This window comes from Vanellus vanellus, assembly GCF_965231255.1.
Source record: "Vanellus vanellus genome assembly, chromosome: 2".
Lineage (NCBI taxonomy): Eukaryota > Metazoa > Chordata > Aves > Charadriiformes > Charadriidae > Vanellus > Vanellus vanellus.
Genome location: NC_138906.1, coordinates 160,483,545 through 160,506,358, shown reverse-complemented (window position 1 = coordinate 160,506,358; position 22,814 = coordinate 160,483,545). Strand labels below are relative to the sequence as shown.

The 22,814-nt window shown below is 39.7% G+C and overlaps 1 protein-coding gene across 1 annotated transcript in view; it reads left to right on the top strand.

The window, feature by feature from the left end:
* ADCY8 (adenylate cyclase 8) overlaps positions 1-22,814 on the top strand; it is a gene marked incomplete at its 3' end in the record, with an annotated part of 134,064 nt that overhangs the window by 41,779 nt on the left and 69,471 nt on the right. Inside the window, exons 3-4 of the mRNA XM_082479842.1 lie at positions 11,391-11,521; positions 13,879-13,990. Of these exons, the coding sequence (XP_082335968.1) occupies positions 11,391-11,521; positions 13,879-13,990 (243 nt within the window). The remainder of the gene's footprint in view (positions 1-11,390; positions 11,522-13,878; positions 13,991-22,814) is intronic.

Below are 22,814 nucleotides of genomic sequence, written 5' to 3'. Positions count from 1 at the left end.
AGATAGCTCAAATGACGAAGCAGTGCCAGGAGATTGTTTCATGATGTAGCCTAGCAAATCCAACAGCTGGCCACTGCTGTCAAGGAATGCAGACTTGCTCCCTGCAGCTCTTTTCCCCGGACACGGGCTCCCACCCACTCCCAGGCAAGTTAGTGGTGCTCGTGTGGCCTTTCGGTGAGCTGATTCATTGCGCTCGTGCCATGCAGGGTGAGCATCTGCTGCGCTTAGCTTCATGATTAATCACGTTGCTTTTAAAAATAGTTGTATAAATATTTTTGTAAGTATTTTATGGAGGAATACAATTTTTCACTTTAAAGATAAACGCAGCAGCAGTAACAGGTACCACACCAAAAAAATTGACAGAGAGGGTTGTTCCACTGCTTCCCAGCATGCTACAGGATGAGCTAAGTGTTTGTGAAGCCAAAATGATACTGGGAAGGCATGGAAATACAAACTGGCAGCCCTAGAATCAGCCTTTTACAGCTCAGGGAGCACAGGGCAAGCAGGCATTAAGATTGTGATATTCTTACATAGCCAACTGGCTGAGCAGAAAGGCACCTCCTTTGACACCTGGCAATAGACTGTTAAACATCAAGCCCTGCCAAGATTTGGTAATGTGGCTTCAGGTACTTGAATTTTCGGACTATTCATCATCCAACCAAAGCAAAGGACCAGCAGTTTCTTGCACTCCTTCCCTTCAGCATGTGCTACATACATTGTCTCATGCTGTTCTGGACAATAGTATTGAGGAAACAATACGATAAAATCTCCTTCCTACAAGAAGTGTTTTTCCTTATTGCATTCCACAAACTTCATAACACTTCTGGGTGAACAACTAATTAGAGACCATTATAAAAAGTCATGACTCTCATAAACACCGGGTTATCAGTTTGGATGAGACTCTCGCTATGTTTCGTAGCCAACAGCTAAACAAAAGGAGACTCCAAAACCTCCTGCGTGATCTGGCATTGCTTCTTTTTGAGAACAGCAGATGCCGAATTGGAACATGCAGCCAAGGATGGGATGAGTGGGAATGGTAACTGCCTGAATTCGAATAAAAGAAAGTTGATATAGCTCATATCACATATTGCAGCAGTAAGTAGTAAAAGCTAACAGGCAACCTTATAACCCCACAAGTCTGAACATACTAGATATTGCAGTTCCCTGCATATTTTTTAATTACTTGCCATTGTCTTGGTAATGCACAAGAAAGAACAGCTGCAAATAGACTGTACATTGAGCACTATGTAAGAATGAAGGAATTTCTCTTTAGAGCTGTTCATCATAATGAGAGGTGCTAATTCCCATTTTCTAGAGTGGCATCTACAATAATTACATCTATTCTGAACATCGTCAGTTTTTCAGTAGAAAACAATACCATTTTTATCTACTTCCCCTAAACATAACAAAAGCTCATGTGCTATGGAAAGTCTAAACCCACTGCTCTGAACAGGCCTTTTCTCATACTATTAAGTTCAGTGCTTAAGACAATGAAGCCTCTATGATATTAATTGTAAAGTTTGTTAAAGTCAAGCTTGATGGTTCTGGCAAAATGATTCTTAAAAATAAAAATGGAAAGTATGGAGCAGTTTCTCTAGAGTCTCTGTCAAGTTAAACATTTCTGGAGTATGTCCACTCCAGATTTACAGGAGCGTCTTGGGAACAGCCATAAGCAACTTGTTCTGCAATCCAAAGACTCCCTTCCACAAGATACATGTAGGTTCATCCATCTCAAAGTATGTGTAGAGGAGGAAGAACAAATCCTGAATTGAACTGTCATTCAAGAGGGGCTTTCTATCCCTTGTCAAAGCCAACCCTGATAAAGATGTTGAGAAACAAAGGAAAATCCTAGGGCAGTATAGGTGGCATTTTGTCATTTGCCATGTACCATGTAAGGGGAGTCAGTGCAGGGAGCTTATGCAGACAGCAGACCCTGCAGGGGTGATGCCCTCATGCGATCTGCAGGGAAACCTTGGGGACTTTGACTTTCCTCTTGGCAACCTCCTGCAGGCCCCAGATTGCTTGTTGATGTTTTGTGCTTGTTGGTATTTTGTTTTCTTTGATCAGCAGCAGTGGAAAGGTCTCCCGTTCAGTTTTTATTTACAAGACTGAGACCTTGTGCACTGGTTAATTGAGTCCTCTCAAAAATTGTTCCAAAGTTTGTTATTTACTCATCAGGGACATGTCCCACTTTTCCATGAATGTGCCTAGCTACATTTGTGCAGTTGTAAGCACTGCTGATAGCCCCTGATTTCAGTACGAGGGACACAAGGGATCAGGGCACAGACCACAGAGAAGTTGTTCAACAAAGAATGACTATTGCAGATGCATAAAAGAAGAAGTGGGCACTAGAGAAAGTATCAGCGTTACAGTCTTGGGTCTTCAGACAAACATGTGTGACTCATGAAGTTAATTTGCTTTATCACTGCAGGATTTATTTCACTGTTCCTAAATTTTCTGAAGGAGTAGATTAGGTAGGAGTCAGCTCCATATTTAGACATATCCTAAACTAGGTGACTACATGCTCTTTATACCTCTGAGCTCCCGCTACAGTCAGCTGAGATCTAGTCAATACAGACAATGGGGCACCGAGAGACCTGCAGTGACACCAAAGTAGACATTTACATCTGATCTGTTGAGTACCTCTCCAGACTCACTGGATGAAATGGAAGCTTAGGCATACCTACACTGTAGTCACCAAAATTCAGGTGTCTGAATCTAGACCTGAATTCTGCTATCCATTTTTTATGTGTAGTGATTTCTACTGGCCTTTTTTCTTTTACTTGGTTATTGTTTTGGCTAAAGGTTCTTTTTTTTTTTTTCATTTATTTACTCTTAACTCCGACTGCTCCATCTTAAAGACTAGGGCTGATTCATGTCATGAATGGTTAATAGGAGAATAGATCACCAGCTCTTTTAGAACATGCCTTTGTTGCTATTTTCTTTTTTCTATGTCTTTTCTCTTGAACGAAATATATCTCTGTTCCTTTTCAAACCACTTACCGCTACTGCTGTTCACCTTTGAATTGCCTCCACTTTACCAATTGCTCAACTAGAAGCTTTCAACAAAGCTGGATAGTGTAATTTCCTTCACCCTAGAGTTCATGACACTTCCTTATTAGGCCTTTCTCTGAAAAAAAAAAGATTTTTTTTTCTTGTATCTTTCCCTCCCTCTCTGAGTATGTCTTCTAGAAGAGACTTACTAGAAATACGAGGAGTCTTTAATCATGCTAATAGTAAGGTACCGAAGACTATAAGAAATTCGTAATTTTCTTCTCTGTGATATGCTACTGCTCTTTTGCACATTTGCATTGTTCTTCTGTGCCACAGTATGTAAATCTGTGAAGTGGGAATAATAATATTTCACTAGTTAAAAGGGGAGTTATGGGGCAAGGTTCGTTATATGAAGGGGACAGTGACCTGACACTCGTTCTTGGATAACTGAAAATCTTTTTTAACTGCTGGATTGGAGCAAAGTGATGCAAAAGGCCTGACACATCCTGATCCATAGAACGTTATCATCAACTGTAGGAAAAGAAAGGATGCACATGATCTACACTGGAGTCTCCGCGCCTGATTTCTGGAAGGGGCCTGGTTCAACACCCCCAACACCCTGTCAGTCTGGCGTGGTTTAAGATCAGCTTGGAACAGCAAAGGACAGCTGATGCCTGTAGAGAGAAGAATTTTCTGTCCTTTGAATGTTTCGGTACCAGAGAATTGACTAGTGGCTGGAGTGGCTTGTAAAAATATATATAGACACACACACACTCACACGCACACACACACTCACACGCACACACACTTATATGTTATTTTTCTTGCAGTGTTCCTCCATAGCGTGGCATACATAATACAGAACAGCGACATAAACTTGCACTTTCAATTGTGATCCTGACAACAGCTCTTCACATGCTACAGTATTAATAGAGGAAGACTGCAGCAGAGGCATACTAATTAACCTCTGTTTCTATGGGTCATTGCCAGATCTTATGTGCAGCCAAGAACGTTTAACTTACCTTAATGAGTAGCATGAAGGGTAAGATATCAAATGTGCTGGGCACGTTTTTCTTGGCTTAGTGAGCATATGCCAAGTGAACTATGTTTTATTTTAAATAAATGTGCTAGAACCATCGCTTGATACCTTTTAAGTAAATGCAAACAGGGAGTGTAAGTTTTCCTTTTGTGAAAAAACGTACATTCTCAATTTTAGACATATGTTTATGAAGAAATGGCCTTTTTCTATGTTCTCTTATCACCGATTTCATAAGCAGTTCAATAATAACCAGGATTTCTGTTTGCTTTCTTTCTTTTATCTTCTTTTCTTTTTTAATTTGTATCCCTATTTGTCTTCCTACAAGGATAAGGTAGGAAATAACGTATTTCTTTTCACAGTGAAAAGATTTTGTGCTATTGTGAAAGTATCTTCACAGGAACCCATCAAGCACTTTAATCATATGGCTCCTTGAAAGACTGATCTGATTTATTCAAGGAATGGATTTATTATATGGTCATATTGAGCAATGTATCTCAATAGTGAAGAAATAAGAGATTATATAGCCTCAGTGCCTTCTGTTATAGGAGGCTGAACCAAGCAAAATATCAAAAATATTTCTGGTTCCTGGAGTATCCACCAGCAACTGTTCCCAAACATGCCATCTTAAGTTGCCATGGGACATTTGCTTGAGGGTGGAGCTACCTTAGGGGTAGACATTCCTGTGAAAACCTGGGTGTAAAGGACCTCCCAAGGGATTGGTTTTCTTCTTGCTCTCACAAGCACCACACGGTATTTACACATCAGAAGAGTGGAAGATAGCAAAATTCCCAGGTGCGAAGGGTGGGAAAAAAATCAAGACAATGCAGATGTGCTAAAATTAGTACAACCTGTATGGGGAAACAGAAGGTCTGAGCTGTGCTTTTTACCAGAATAAAGGATGAGGTCACTGCATGATAGCTCACTGCCTGCTCTACATCAGCTATCACTGCCTCGCATCATTTTTTTTTCCTCTGCCTCCCAAAGGCAGCCCTTGGTTTAGTAAAGGTTTGCAGGACAGGGGGATTAAAGATTAGTAGAGTCTCAGTTCTCTCCTCTTCCATTTTAACATGTTGTGCAGGCAGGAGCCCAGGAGAATGCTGCCATCTCAGAACGGAGCGTTACACACCTCCACTCTGGCAGAAGCTATTAGCAGTGTGTGTTTTGCCTTCTTAAGTAAATGTACAGTTCACCTCCGCTGGGGCTGCCATCTAGACAAATGAGGGTGTTTATCCACAACGTGTTTTCATCGTAGCTGAGGATTGTTTACTAACTACTGACTAAGACTGCTCAGAGTGGGAATTCTTCATGATCTTCACTGTAAAAGCTGTAAGTTAGAAATGATATTGCCTCCTACAAATGCTGGGGAGGGGTTCCTTCATTTTTCCAGATGTTTCATCTATGGCTACATTTCATCCACAGTGTCTAATCCTGCTGGCATCAGACCCAACATTTTCATGATTGTTTTGCCTTTCTCTCTCATTCCACTTGTCATCCCTCTTTGCTCTGTGTTGTGCTCTCTGAGCATCTTTTGCCCCTCAAGAAGGGATATACCCCACAGCCTTGGATAACATTAGTTGATGTTATATCCTCCTAATATCAAGTTGCCTCACAACAACCTCAACATCAGTTTCTCTGGCAGAAAGCAGAAAGTGTATTTAACATGTTTAATCTTCCACAAGAAAGCTGATAGGAACTGAAGCCAGGACTCCCAGGTGCTACGTACTTTGGTACTTGTGAAAAGTGGTCCAGCCTTCATCCTTAAATATTGTCTCATTGGAGTGTGCTAAAACAACCATGGGGGTAAGAAACTGCAGCGAGAAAGCTAGCTAAGCAGTGTCAAGCTAAACGCCAAGATACTGTTCTGGTGATAGAAGTACCTGTACGCTCAGAATCAAAACCCTTCCCTTTTGTAAGATTTAGAGTTTCAATCCCAAGAAGCATTGTATTGCCCCTGGAGTGCATTTTCATTTGTATTTACTGTGTGGTACTCGGTAGGGATGGTGCTCTCCTTACAGCTATGGTACAAGAATAAACCATATTCTGCTAAACAACCCCCAAATCACCTTTTATCCTCATATTTCTCCTGAGTGTGACCAAAATAGACCTTTAGGAAATCAAAACTCTTTTGAGGTCTGAGAGGTGAGGTACAAACAGAAGAAAAGACTGTTCTTAATATAAGGAATGAGTAAGAAATATGCATAGAAAATGCAAAGGCTGTATAAGTTAGGGTCTTCAGCCCAGGTTAAGGCAATAGGAATCAAAGAAAATGGCCATAGCTAAGAAGCAATTTTTCACCTGACTGGCTAGAACAGGACACAAAGCAAGACCAGGCTTAGCTGACCAAAGAAACTCAGAAATTAATGTTTAGATTTGGATCAAGCCTGCCTAGAAATGATCATATAAAGAAACCACATCAATTTATCATGTTTGTGATAACTTAGCTTCATACTAGTAATTAGATTTTATAAGATGGGGTTTGTCCTGCACCAGAGCTCCTCTGGAATTAAGATTATGCTCTACTTTGCAGCTTCTTCTTGGTTAAGAATTTCTTGACAGTAGCGGTAATAAAGCGTTTGTTTCCTTACAGTTTTAAAGCTTGAGTTTTAAAGACTTAGCCCTAAAGTGCTGCAATCTATTAGAACTTCTGAACACCTTAAAACTTATAAGGCTACTTCCAGGACTTGTGCTTTTTCTCATCATATATTTATATGACATTATTTTGAATTACTTATTTTATTCCATATTCATATTTGCACTAAAGAGATTTTGAAACCTTTGAGAGTTTTCATTTCTGAAATGGATCTCTTGATATCTCTTTGGTCCTACTTGATCTCTGGGTTCAACACTGCTCTCAATTCCCGAACTTGCAAAGGGCCTTTCTTAAAGCGTGATGGGTGGGGTGGGGTGGGACAGAGACAGTGTTTATGGAAATAATTGACTTTCCTAAGTATAAAAGGGAAAAGTTGGTCTGGAAACCACCTTCACTCCTCATATGACTTGGTACTCTGTAAGTGCTTTCTCTACACTAATATCACTAAAATGCCTTGAAAACGCAGGAATAGATTCACACTGCACTGTGTTTCCTCCACGGACATTGCCTGGGAGGATTTTCTTCATTGGTGTCTTCCACCTCTTTACAGTCTCTGTATGTGCCCCATTTAAAAGTTCACTGGCTTTCCCTAGACCTATCCTATTCCCCAAATGTCATCTGAAATTTGGTGATAAGTAGCTTACAGAACTGACATTGTCTTCTTTAGTTCTATAAGATTTCACTCTTTGCAATCCTGTAAAGCAAAAGGCGGTTAATAATTTGGAGCCAGTTCAGTGAAAAACTGCTAGCTTTGCCTCATAGTGATTTGGAGCGATATATTCCAATACTGGACAAATCTGTTTAATCTAGGAAAGAAAGACTGAGGGTAAGGGGACACAATAACAGTATTTCAGTACAGAAAGACTGTTACAGGGAAGATGGCAATCAATGATTATCCATACCCACTTTGAAAGGATAAAAAGAAAGCTTAATTTGCAGAGAAGCAGATTTGGGTGGGATACTTGCAAAATCTGCCAGAGCTGTCAAACTGATGAGCCACTGCAACAGGGACATTTTGAAATCTCTCAGGGGATGATCTAGTGCTTTCATGAGAGGATTCGATAATCTTTTGAGGGCTTGCCTGGCACTACTTAAATTCGGATAGTAGTTATATTATAACAGGAGCTGGAAAGCAGCACTTTTGTGTATATGTATAGATATACATGAAAACTAAATGCATTTGTACACTAATATATACAGATGTACTATATATGCACACTAATAATAAACTAATATGCTTTCATACTCTACTTCTGTACATTAACAATATACATAGAATCATAGAATCATAGAATGGTTTAGGTTGGAAAGGACCAAGAAGGTTGAAGGTCTTAGGTTGAAGATCATCGAGTTCCAACCCCCCTGCCATAGGCAGGGACACCTCCCACTAGACCAGGTTGCCCAGGGCCACATCCAGCCTGGCCTTGAACACCTCCAGGGATGGGGCCTCAACAACCTCTCTGGGAAACCTCTTCCAGTGCCTTACCACCCTCAAACTGAAAAACTTCCAAATGTTCAATCTGAACATGCCCTCTTCCACTTTAAAGCCATTCCCCCTCGTCCTGTCGCTACATGCCCTTGTATAAAGTCCTTCCCCAGCTCTCCTGTAGGCTCCCTTTAGAATCATAGAATCATAGAATTGTCTAGGGAAGGCCGCAATAAGATCTCCCCAGAGCCTTCTCTTCTCCAGGCTGAACAGCCCCAACTCGCTCAGCCTCTCCTCAGAGGAGAGGTGCTCCAGCCCTTGAACCATCCTCGTGGCTCTCCTCTGGACACGCTCCAGCAGGTCCACGTCCTTCTTCTGCTGGGGACTCCAGAGCTGGATGCAGTACTCCAGGTGGGGTCTCACGAGAGTGGAGCAGAGGGGCAGAATCACCTCCCTTGACCTGCTGGCCACACTTCTTTTGACGCAGCCCAGGATACGGTTGGCCTTCCAGGCTGTGATTGCACATTGCTGGCTCATGTTGAGCTTCTCATCAATCAGCACACCCAGGTCCTTCTCCTCAGGGCTGCTCTCCAGCCATTCCCCGCTGAGCCTGTATTTGTGCTTGGGATTGCATTATTAATAAACTTGTTCATGTATATTAATATATGTCACTTCAACTTGTCTAAAGTGCTTACTCTTCCAGATTGTTCCTGAGACACAGAAAAATCACAGCAGAAATATGTTCCTAGTAGAGAGAGACAATTTGAATGGTTTTATTTAAATGCATTTGCGTTTTTCCATACCTAATACCTAAATCAGTCCGTCAAGAGACATGCTAGCCCTGAGTCCTGGGTGCACAATATGCAAATGCCAGCTCAGGGAGTTCATGAACCGTCCTCCAAGTACCAGGGGATGGGCCTAAGCCAACTTCACGTGACTGGACCTATTGCACATAAGCTGTAGAGTTAACCCTTCTCAGAAGAACTCTATAACACTTCTACATGTGTGGAAAGAGCAAAGGGACTTGAATTACAAGTATAACTGAAGAACTGATTTTCATAATTGTGGTTTTGCACCAGAGGGATGTGTGTACTCACAAAGTAGACTTATGTCGCCAGTTCTCCATGTGGTCCAGCAGCTTCTCAGCTAGTCCTCTGTATAGATGAGATAACAGACTGGTTGATCACAATGGACTAACTTGAAACCACCCTGAAAGCAGGAGATTGACTGAACCTTCACAATTAAACATTGACAGACTCTAACGGGGCAGTTCTAGAATTCCCGCATGCATCTCCTGCTTTGTCTAGTCCCATTTATATGTTTAAGTGTTTTAATTAATATTCTGGGTGTACTGTCCCATCCAGGACCTTTTCTAGTGATTCAACTGTGCATAGATAAGACATTGATAAATATCCAATGGAAACTGTCCTTGCCGAAATGGTCTATGGAACTGGAACTAGTCTTTTGTAGGTAGTTTAGATATATAAGAAATGTTTACTATGTGGTTAAAATACACCAACAGTGATGAATTATGTAGGACTGGGGTTGTCACAAAGGATCATGGGCCAGTCAGGTCATAAGAACTGAACACAACAGTCATGTGAGGAGTCTCTGCTGACCTAGCTGAGGACACATGAAGACCCTTGCAATGTAGACTCCCACCGCCACCAGCAACCAACTGTCCATTTTGTAAACTTCCCAACAAATTAATTGCTTCTTTCTTGACAGGCACTCTGCCATGAATGTCCATACAATGAATGAGGGAAAGCCTATCTGCTCCTTTAGGGCCTAAAAGATGGCCAGGAGCAGGCTGTCATCTGCAGAACAACCCATTCTCCCCACTCCCACATACCTTTGGGCATGGGAGAAGGCTATACATTCCATGAACTGTTTTGGTGGCTGCTGTTGTACAGCCCTTACTGTATGATGTGAACAGATGTGAATCCGTTACGGGACAGGGAGGTCGTACAAGCCTTTGGGAAAAAGAACGGTCAACTTTGGGTCAGCAGAACAGCTCAGCTCAGATCTGTCCTGGGGGAATCTACAAAAAAAGAGGTGATGTGGGCCACACTCCAAATGAGTCATACAGGAAACTTGCTTCACTGACACATATAAATGCTTGTTTCTGAGTTTACATGTAGAGGTTTCAAGGAACTTTGAAGCCCAGTCCCATTTGTCAAAATTATGTACGCACTTCGATGCCACAGTGTTGAAAAGATTCTGAGATTCCCATGTCAGTTTAAAACTTATTTTCTGTTAACTGTTTTAACCCTATTAACATACAAACTAGTCTATGGCTAAATCTTTCCCATAAAACATTTCTTAGATGTGCATTAGTTTATCTTATCCCTGTCTTTAATCTCTGACGATACAACTAAGATTTGTATAAATGCTGTCCTTCTCACTAAGTGAAGAGGAGTCAGGTTCCTCCACATCTTTTTTGCTTTATTTATTCTCCAGCTTTATTATTAATTATACAGCTTATGAATGTTAAGCACACAGTCTGTAAGTTCTGATAAATAAACAACAATAAAAATCTGATCCTACTTGCAGCTGAGGACTTTCAAATTCCTCTGGCCTATAATTCCTCTGGAGGGTTGTTCAGCCTGGAGAAGAGAAGACTCTGGGGAGACCTTATAGCATCTTTCCAGTATCTGAAGGGCACCTACAAGAAAGCTGGAGAGGGACTTTTTACAAAGGCATGTAGTGATAGGACGAGGGGGAATGCCTTCAAACTGGAAGAAGGGAGATTTAGAATATATATTAGGAAGAAATTTTTCACTCTGAGGGTGGTGAGGCAGTGGAACAAGTTGGCCAGGAAAGTTTTGGAGGCCCCATCCCTGGAAATGTTCAAGGCCAGGTTGGATGGGGCTTTGAGCAACCTGGTCTAGTGGAAGGTGTCCCTGCCCATGGGAGGGAGGTTGGAACCAGATGATCTTTAAGGTCCCTTCCAACCTAAACTATTCTATGATTCTATGATATCTGTTAATCAAGCTACCACTGCCTGAAACGCAGTGCTTGGTATGTTTGTTAAGTGATGTTTAGTGAGAAGCTTGTAATGGAAGTAATAAGTAGGATGGATCTTTAAGTAAACAACAAGTAAATTTAAAATGTTAGAGGGAAGAACTTCTAGGAAGGGAAGGAGAGACAAGTGTCCATATTCTGGACTCAGGTTGGTAATGTGAATTATCACAAAAGGTCTGAACTAGAACTTTTAGAGGGGAGGGTCACAACTTAAAATGCCAGTTGTCTAGCTCTTTAAATAGGTCAGAGTTCAATCAGTTTCCTGTGAAGTACTAATTCAGACAGATACTGACACTTTGGTTTCCTCTTTGTTTTAGGAACGGCTGGTGCTCTCTGTCTTACCACGGTTTGTAGTCCTGGAAATGATAAATGATATGACCAACGTAGAAGATGAACATTTGCAACACCAGTTTCATAAGATCTACATTCATCGTTATGAGAATGTCAGGTGTGTGGAGGAGACTTTAGATGCTGCTAAGTGTCTCTTGTTTGAGAGTTTCCCCTCTGTTTCTTTATTAATTCATATATTAGAAAATCAGTGTACCCTTATTTAATCCGAAAGCAGATAAGCACTTTGGTGCCTTCTTTTACTCATTAGGATGGCTGGATGCCTTTGCCCTGGAAAGACCTATTTGAACTGAACACTGGGGCTAGACCATTTGTGTATTTTTTCACTTTAATTAAGTGGCCAGGGTTGCACAGAAAGGGGAGCCTTGACTGCACATGGATACAGATTCTGCCACGGCTTTCTGTTTAACCCCACATACTGAGAAATGAGATAAAGACTTGCAAGATGCTCACCAAGATGTAGACATGTTATGTGGCTCCTCTGCTTACTAGCCATTTTCATTCAGTCATTCTTATTATTATTTTCCTAATTCCATTTTCCTTTTTTATTCCTCTCTCTAAATTTTCTCTCTCCTGAAATTAGCTATCGGGAAGGTGATAGTTATCCCATGAGATGCTACTCAAAGTAATAAGTCCTCATTGTACATTTACACCAGAATGATCAGCTTCCATTCCATCATGTTACAGAGTCTGTGATTTTATTGTGGTTCCTGACCATCAGAATATTTAGTTAAGCCAATAGCATTTACCATAAGTTTGCCTTAAACCACAAAGGCAAATGATTGAGTGGCCATCACTGAAGGAAATGAAAAATAAACATCCTTGGATCCGATGGGACATGGTTTGTTAGGAAAGCATGTACATTGCCTTTTGATGAAACCCAAATATAACTGTCTGGAACAGTTCAATAAACATAATTTGAACTTCTGCGGAAGAGTAAATTGATTATCTGCTTCTTCTGTGTCCTTGCAGTAGCTCAGACATCATTTTATTAAATCTGGTGGAAAGTATCAGGAACCCTTACAAAAGTTTGAATTGCACTAAATTAAAATATTTTCCATTACCCTTTTTCATTCTCAGAGTAAGTGTTGCTGTAGGAGAATCAAAATAGGGAGAAGATGGCCCTACTGTTTGAATGGAAAAGAGTCAGGGGTGAAAAGTTGAAACATAATTTACGCTTGAAAAAGATTTAGAATGAAAATTCCATGTGCTTTAGAGTTCAGATGCCAGGGACTAGATATTTTCAGAACTGGGTTTCATCCTATTTTTTCCTGAATGTTGAGCACAGAACACTACCTTAACCAACAGGATATGAATCCCTAAAAATGTATTCAGTTAGGGGGTTTTGTTGTTTTGATAATGAAAACTGTAGAAACGAAAGATCTTCAGCTATTCGGGTTGTAACAACAGTCATTAGTTGACTTTGAAGTGCTAACGAAGTTATTTTCACTCTGTGCCAACACGATATGTGTCTTTTTTAATGTTACTGCTTTTTAAAGTAGGCAATACTTTTCTTTCTTCAGCTGCTAAGTGCTGAGCTGCTACATACTTTGGTCTGGGTGATAGTTCGCACACCACAGACTTTATCAGTGTGTGTATATATGTTTCTCCATATTCACATGTGCTCATTGTAGGCATAATGAACAGCCAAAGCTGCACAGCTAGAAAATTCACTTGCTGCTGAAATATAGATTAGAGCTCTATTTGCAGCTAGTTTGTTGACTAAGACCCTACCATAACTTTAGGCATCCAATTTGATGCACCTAAATTCAAAGTATAATCACAGCGGGCTCCCTGGGAAGTCATTGGAAAGAACAAGGAATCATCCAAATAAAGATACCTTAAATAGAGGTTACTATACTTCTAACTCGGGTGCTGTCAAGTCCCTAATATTAGATGCAATGAAGTAGCCTGAGCCTTGCATATATCAAGACTGTCATGAATCTGTCTTTTGTCTTAGGATTTGAGTCTTGTATGAGACGTAGATAAGTAAAGCATGAAAATCACACTAAAAAAATGAAATCAATGAAAACAAACCCATTGTAAAAAATGGCTATAAATAAATCCACCCTCAAAGAACACTGTCAGGTACTAACAGACAGCTGGATGTCGAGGCTAACTTATATAGCACTCTATGTTTTGGGTGCACTGTGCCTCAGTCTTCTCACTGATAAATGGGGACCACTGTGGTCATTAAGGCTTAACTTTATTTTACAGAATGATCTGAAATTCCAAAACTGCACAACACATTTTTGGCAAAACCTTTTTTAATACTTGGTAGTATTTCTTTAGTCCCCTCAATATTTGTATTCAGTACTCCAGAATCTCCAAATGTCTAGAGCAAAGGTAGCATGACTTTAAAATGGTCCTTTACTTGTAAATTACTAGAAAATAACTTAGCGCATCCAGTTATCAAAGGAAGTAGACTATAATATTAATAACTTTCTCTTTTTTTAGCATTCTTTTTGCAGATGTTAAAGGATTCACCAACCTCTCCACAACTCTGTCAGCCCAGGAGCTGGTCCGAATGCTGAATGAACTCTTTGCCAGATTTGATCGACTAGCACATGTGAGTCAAATACAGTTTATTTGGAAAAGGATGTGAAGTCAACTCTCTATTTGGAAGCTTTGGGAAATATACTATTATCACTTGGAATAATACAAATTAAGATTTTTCCCATTGGGGTTTTATGTAGCCATTGATGTTGGAAGGAACTGACAAGTTTTATCAAAAGTGATGGGTTCTGATAGCAAGTGAAATCTCAGATAGTCATTAGAATTTCGTGCCTTTGTAGTGCTAGACCAAGAATGGCATGAGAGCAGATCTCCTGCTACAATGACTAAGGAAGTTTTTTAATTCTGGTCCTTGCTGGAAAATTAATTTTTTTAAGACCGTAGATTTATTTTGACTTTTCTTCTAAGAACTGAGGAAGGTTAAAAGACCTATTAATTAAAAGGACATATAATCAGCCACAACAGCCATTGCACTGGTTAGTTACTAGCAGGTTTTACAGTCTTTAGGTTGGATTTAATCTAACTCAACAATGAAATTAATTAAACACAGTAGTGAAATTTATTACATTAGGAAAATTAGTTGCTACCTAATTAGTACTGCTTAGAAAAAAAGCAAAGCACAAAAATACAAGCAGAAAACATGCTCAGTTTTGCTAGGCTTACATTTTCTTTTCTTTTTTTTTATGTTTCTTTGGTCAAATTTTTGTTTTGTGTGACTATTTACGTGTCAACATCTGAGATGGCTAATAAGACTGCTCATGTAGGCAATGAGGTACATTTAATGGAGTTTAGCTTATATTTTGTCCAACCAAATGTAGGCACCTCCTATGGAAAAACAGAAATTACATCCTGAATATCATTGACTATGCTCTCTACTTACTATAAAGGAAGCCTAGAGTTACTTGCTCTGATGTACACGTGTACATCCTTGACTGATTGCTATACACTTCTGGTTCAGGGGCATTTGTGCACGTGTTGCACAGGTAAGACCCTTGGTTTCATTTCTCGGCTTGCAAATTAAAGTCAAGAAAGGCAAGATTTCTGTAATTATTCAAAGCTCTTTTGAGTTAGCTATTTTTATCTCAAATAGCAATGTGTTTTCTCACGTACAGAGTGATGCTATAACCCATTGCCTGGACACTGGCAAATTCGTAAATGCAATCTACAATATTTGTTTTGCAAACGAAAAAAAAAAACCATCAAATCTGATCTACGTTAAAACCAAGCAGGGTGAAAGAAGTTACCTCAGTCCTGTCTTTTAGAAAGCTTATAGGAGTAATGTCTGCTTCTGTATGGCTTGACAAAAATAGCTACCCTAACTGAAGAAACATATTTTAAACCAAATTAAATGTATGTATGTCACAGAAGTATTTTCAGAAGAATATGTACACAATATGATTTATTGCCTTGCTTTACATTTCAATTTTGCCTAACATTCTTGGCAGAACAGATTCTTCTTTCATGAACATTAACCATATTTTCTAATCATTCCATAAATGATATTTAACCGATTGAGATTTTGTATAGAAGGGCTAGGTCCAATAAAGGAGTTAAGAACAAGGAAGGCATTTACATCTAAAAGTTTAATCCACAGAATCCTCCCTCACTTGCCGCTTAACCCTGAAGGCACTTCCCTGCTTGGTTTTAATATTTTATAGGAACTGAAAATTTTGCTTCTTTAAATGCCCAGAGGTTTCCCTCTTCTCTGTGGTTTGTCATACAGCTCCTACTTAAACTGTCTGGCAATATTTCTGTCGTGGTCCTAAACTGATAAAACTTCATGGACAACTCTGAATATGCCCACATAGGACCGGCTATCCCAAAAATGTGCATGAGTTTATTTTAAAGAAGCAGTAACAAATATGCCAGTTTGTCTAACATAGCCAAGAAATTATTTGCTTAGCCATAAATTTGCAAAGTTTGGGGTGAAATAACTTGTCTGTCTGCAAAACTTCATCATCAGGACAGTCACCTCTCCTTCGTGCATTTTCTTTCCTAGTCTGTGAATTTATTTTTCTCTTCTACACACGACTGGTGAGACTAATCCAGTTGTGCAGAGCAATCCTCTGAAAGGTGGAAGACTCAGTGAAGAATCACTGCAGAAATTGAACAGATTTAACTACAAAGATTGAAGCGATCTAACCACGACTAGTTAAAATGTATTAAAAAGAAAGGCATTTTGATTGTGTTCCTTGGTTGTGGCTTCTGAGACTTGGATGTCTTGATGCTTGCCTGATGTCCTGACAATAGAGATGCCCAACAGCCCTAGAGAGGAACAGAAGCTCTGCATGGCTTTTGGTACTTCTGCCCAACCCAAAGAGATTAATTGTCCCTCTGTACTTTATAGGAAACCAATACTCTTCACTACGGGTTCTGGACTCTCATGGAGGAGCCAGCTGCCTAAAATAGAAGGGCCTAAATCTTGTACTGGGCTTAACCTTTGCCTTTGGAAAATTTTGGAAGTGGACACTGACTGTTCCATGACAAAAATTCTAAGGACTTGTGATTTACATGGAACTATCAACCTACCTAATGGACACTGTATGCAGCTTTCACACCTGGCATCTTTTCTTTTGGAAAGATGTCTGGTTCTCATCTGAAGGCCCCAGGAGATGAATAAATATGTGTGTATCTTGGGAGCCTATTCTAGTGCCTTAACGCTCTCACTGTTTATTCAGTATGGCTCGTTTCTCATTTGATTTTTTCTAACTTTGAATTACACCCATTGATTCTTGCAATGACCTATTTTTCCTAGACAAAAGAGCCATCTTGTAGGCACTGATTTTCTCTGGGAACATATTTGCGTGCTTTGATCAAGCCACTTTTCAGGGTTCCTTTTCAGAAAAGAAACAGACCAAACTCATTCTGAGGCTTTTTTTCTCTGTAGGATTTATTTTTTCAAATAATTTCTGGGGCTAGTTTTCTGGACTGCTTCCAATTTTTCAGAATCTCCTTTAAGGCACAGGTATTAGCAATGAAAGCGGTGTTCCTGGACTAACCTCCACTAGTGTGGTGGAGGCAGATCATCACCTTTCCTCCTACTCTCTCTTTCCTCTTTCCTTGACCACTGTCCAAAGATCACATTTCTGAACATACAGTGATGACATTATTATACTGAAGCGTATTATTTTGCATTTTTTATGGTCTTGCTGTCTGGTTATGACCACCATGCCTGCATGCTAATTGATCATTCTACCGGTCTTATTCCTTCTGCAAATGTTACTAGCAATGGTTTCATACTTGCCTGTACATCCTTGACAGGCCTTTTGGAAAGTGGCCTTTCAAAACCTCCCTCGAAGGATCCTCCACTAATGAGGATTATACATTCACATCTAGATTTCAGATCTATCATTAATTAGTTCTTAATCAGCTTAACTACAGTCATCATAACTCTTTAAAATAGACACTGTTACTCAAACTCTTGGGTTTTGCTAAGAATTATCATCAAAACAAAGAGGTAAATTGCAGAAAGCTTGAGGCAGTTTCTTTAGATTTTAAGGAAAATCCTTCTAAATCCTTCTAAATCCTTATTTACTTCTAAATAAAAGTAGTAATTTATAATCCCGTATAAAGGATTGTTTGATCTGCTCTATCATCTTATATAAATCATATAACATTAAAGAAGACACCATTTCACAGCTTACTGAAGAATGTAATTTAGCTTAGTTTCTTGTTTCTCTTATTCAGCCTTCTTTTCTCTTGTGCAACACAGAATCAATGAGAGATCTGAGATTTTTTTTTAATCTTCAGTTGGTTACATCAACCATTATTGCATATGTTGATGCATATAATTAATAAAAACAAATTCCATAATGCCTGTATTTTTACCACAGAACACTTTGAATGAAAATTAGAACTCAGTTCAATATTCTATATAAGAAACATAGTATTATGTTATGTACCACTACTTCCCCTTTCTAATCATGCTATGATACTTGTGAAAGATTTATAGTTATTAAAGAGAAAAGTGACAGTTAGAAAGGAAGAAGAATAAGTTGGCATAAAATAGAGCTGAAGAAAAGATTTCACTATATATCCTTCTACTGAAAGGCCTAAACACAAACTTAATTAATATTAATATTTTCCTTAGGCAGAAATTTTGAGGAGAGAAGGGAAATAAGATGACATTTGGTAAGATACTTAAGCCTGAAAAAGGTCCTGCTTTGATGAAATAATAGTTATTTTTGACGTTTGTTTTTCCCCTGCCTTCTCTGCAGCACTAGCTGTATTGTAGCTATGTCAGCCGATACTATGAGTTAAATTGCCATGTTTCTAAATGTATCTACACTGGGTGGAGATTCAGCTTCAGATACGACAAAGAGGAAAGAGTAAAACCCTAAATACAGGAGCAGACATCTGTAAGCTTTGCTGCAACAGCAGCTGAGATGTAGTCCAACATCACTGAGACCTAAAGATAAAATTAAGCTACAGCATTTTAGTTTAGACAAATAAACAAAGATGAACACACAGAGAGTCTTAGATTTGAGTTTGGACCCATCCTCAATACGAAGCATTGATGCTGAAACAGAAATCTTCCCCTGAAAAATTAAAATCCATGGGTTTCATATGAGAATAAAATGACTGGCCTGTAAGACACTTAATCTCTTTGCAGTTTCCTCAGCTCTCATACAATAAATCAGAAAAATAGTGCTTCTAACTCAGAGGAGCTGTAGATGCTGAATGGAAAATTCACACTTTTATATGAACCATTTTCCTCTTTATGTCACTAGCCTGGTGTCTGAGGGAAAGTTATTTATGTAATGTGAATCACAGGTTGCTTTTACTTATTAAAGAACAGATGATTTATTTTTTTTTTCTAAAAGAGGTGGTCTTTTTCTGTAATCTTGGTTAAATTCTCTCTTGGGAGACTGCAGACAACCTGCCAAAAATTATTCCAACAGCGTATTTCCAGTGTTACTTGTGACTAGTGTTTCCGGGGTGGAAACCAGCCTAACGAGCCAGCTCCGCAAGAATGCATCATCCTACAGCCCCGGTACAACACCTGCACCTGCTGGCATCAAAGAGGGAAGGGAGGGCATTAAAGGCTCTTTTGTCTCCTCAATAAAGACACTCCTGTTGTAGCGCCTAACTTTTCCCTTGACCTTTGAGCTGGTAGTCCTTTGTTCTCTTGTGAAATGATCTTCAAGCACATAACCCACAGGACTCTAGAGACTCCCTAAAAAAACCTTTCTGTTTAAATATATATGCCAGTAAATAAAGGTATGAATTTCTTCATGCATATATGTTTGGGATACTGTATTAAGAAGCAGAGTTAACTGGATTATGAGTGTACATATGTGATATTTAGTTAATTAAAAGGACATGTATGAATTTATAGTTATGGGAGGGAGTGAATAGGTTATGGGAGGTGATTCTGCTTCTCTACTCTGCTCTTGTGAGACCCGACCCTTGCATCCAGCTCTGGGGTCCCCTACATAAGAAGGACATGGACCTGTTGGAGTCGGTCCAGAGGAGGGCCGCAAAGATGATCAGGGGGCTGGAGTACCTCTCCTATGAGGATAGGCTGAGAGAGTTGGGGTTGTTCAGCCTGGAGAAGAGAAGGCTCCGGAGAGACCTTATTGTGGTCTTTTGGTACTTAAAGGAGACCTACAGGAAAGATGGGGAGGGACTCTTTATCAGAGTGGAGTGATAGGATAAGCAGTAATGCTTTTAAACTGGAAGAGGGTAGATTTAGATTAGATATTAGCAAGAAATTCTTTACTGTGAGGTTGGTGAGACACTGGAACAGGTTGCCCAGAGGAGTTGTGGATGCCCCATCCCCTGGGGTTATTCAAGGCCAGGTTGGATGGGGCTTTGAGCAACCTGGTCTAGTGGGAGGTGTCCCTGCCCATGGCGGGGGGGTTGGAACTAGATGACCTTGAAGGTCCCTTCCAATCTAAACCATTCTATGATTCTATGATTCTATGAATGCTCTTTTTGCGGTGTTTCATTCTAGGGTGTTCTCCCTCCTCACCAGTATCAATAATTAATTATGTAAGACTAGTGAATAAACAACACTATTAAGCAATATTCCTACTGATGTTATAGTATTTCAGATGCTAAAGAGCCTGTTAATCATCCGAAGACATGCACAGTCAAACAAAACCCCAGTCCACCAAACATATTAGAACTGGTAGTTTACAGGTATTTTATGAAAAAAGTCAGATGAAAATGACAGATTATATAAAATTTCGGTTTCAAAATTTCTCAGTGATTTAGGCACTGAAAGTTACGTAAATCCAAACCTAAAAAAAAAAAAAAGACTTCATTGACTAAATTTGGATTTGAATGAAATTTAGGCTTTTCAATTATATTCTTGAGAAATGTTTACCTCACCCTTCATGTAATGCAGTCCTAGAAATCCCTATGAGTCAGAATTACTCCTGCCTTAGCAGGAAAGAAGCACACCTTTCTAATGGGGATTTCTCTGCCTAAGACCACTTATGGCATAATCTACTAATTAACACCCGCTGGCAAGAATGGTTGCTCACCAGACACACCAGCCACAGCTGTTTTCTTCCACAGTATGGCAAGGGACAGAAGTGTTGATATATTAGGATATTTATGGAGCAACGTGCCTCAGTTCTTTCTGCCGCATGAGAGACCCCAAACCCATATTTTCTGTCAGCCTGGAGAAGTCCTAACCAGCCCACTATAGGCTAGTCTCCAAAAAACAGCAGTCCTTACATGATCTGTTAAACTATGTTAAGAGATTTTAATATAGGGCTATATTTAATTATTCCCTGGTCCAGGCAGAGGATGTGTGTGCCACATCTTTCCCTTTATGTACAAAAAAAATAAAAATGGTCCTGGTAACTGTGACCCAAACCTGCTTCTCCTTTCTGCCTGGACCACTAGACTCAAGAACTTCCCTCCATCTGGCTCTGTCAAGGTCTCAGCTCTGTTTTCCAAAGCAACAGAGCTGCAATAGGAGGAATTTGGATGGACCTCTCTCTCCAGCCCACCCTAAAACAGCCTGCTGATTAAGAGCTTTGGCCTAGACCCCATTCATGCTGTGAAAGGCCTTTTATCTAGGTTTCCTATACTTTTGGCAAATGCTTCAGGAACTGAGCTGTTGTACACAAAGGCCAAGTCTCTGCCTCCTCCCACTCTGGCCACCTTTTAAAAGGAACTTTACGTGTATGAGCTCTTTGTTCTGCAGTTCAGCCTCAGTTATTTCTCATCCACAGTGTTCTAAATTTTTCGCTTGAAACTATCAAAAATCGTGTATGTGGACTTTCCCGTGGGTTGTTCGCTAGCCTATGGGATTCCCTTCGAAAGTAGGTGAAGTGATTAATTCACCATAGGCAGAATTGAAAAAGTAGCATACCTTACAAAACATGACCACTTTTTTCCCCTCGTCAGAAATCTAGCCCAAGGAAACAAGAAATACTAATGACGTTTTTGACTGTGTCTTTCAGTAACTTGATATTTGAGCTACTCATTTCTTCAGCCTTACTTTATGCCAATTCGCTTTGCTTCCTTTCCAGTCACTAAGGGTGTATTTAATAAGCTTACACATAAATCATTCACAGGTATGAGGTAATTATTTATGGAAAATCTGCATACTTTCTTTTCCTATGGATTAAGGTGATTTGGAAAAAGATTTCTTATCATTTGCCACTGAATTCATCTAAGATTATTATTATTAACAGCCGAGTGTTTGAGTCTGCTCAGTATCCCCGGGCAAAATTTCTACTGATTTCAATTGATCTTGGCAGAATCGGGCCCCTTAATCTTTCACTTGTAGCATATGAAAAGCTGCAAATAAGGGGGGGAAAAAGCCCCTATTTTTGACATGCTGAGAAATTAATTGATACCTTCAGTAAATGGCATTAATGACTGAGTATGGGGAGGGGTGTGAGGCTGATGGATACTGATGTGAATGTCTGTATATTATCAGCTGTCATTTACATGCCCAAAGACAGCTTCTGGAATTTCTTATGGGAAAGGGAAGAGGAATAGAATAAAATAAAGAGAAGATTATAAGAGACTCATAAAAGTGTAAGGATTTGACACTGTAGTGTGGTGTCTGATGCATAAAAATTGTGGCCATTTTCTCTTATTTAAATAATTTACTTATTTTACAATTTCTTCATACATGTTTATAATTTTAATTCATTTTCATTTAATATCAATTTGCAACTCTTAGATACCATTGCGGTGAGAGGTTTTAGGAAGCCGGCTTGAGCTTCAGAGTGTGAGGAAAGCCTTGAATGCTATTATTATAATTTTATACCACTGAAAAGTAGGTAAGCCCTTACAAAACTCAGTCTCCTTTTTACAGCTACGGCTACCCACATTAGCCATGAATCTAACCTTAATGTACTTATACAACCAGCCTGGCAAAGCATCGAGTCTAAACTGTAGATGTGATTAAACTACAGAGTTATCAGCGGGAACCTCAGGAGACCACGCAGCCTCCTCTGCCAAAGGCAGATACCATTAGCCCTCTGTCCTTCCTGGCAGTGGCTGAATTATCTTCTTCTAGCTGAAACGTTTCCAGTGATAAAAAATCCACAGTTTACTTTTAAAATAGGTATGAAGGGAAGAATAAAAGGGTAAGGACAATATAGTCGGACTGTAACACAGTTCATGTTTAACAGTCATAACGATTTGACTAACAGGAACACTAAGGAAGACAAGGAGTCATTTAAGTGCTCCTTGTGGCTTCTTGTGCCAATAGAGACACCCTGCCTGGCCTTTGCACCGCTCCAGAGGGACATACATCTTATGTCATGTCGGTTTGTCCTGCGTGGGTGCCTCATATACCGAGGGGTCTTACCGGTGCTTATGTGTAGACATCTGAACTGAAGTCCAGCCGACTGCTTTATCTGCGAGCTGAATCTATCCCGAGGCTTCCCTGTCTGCATTCCCTG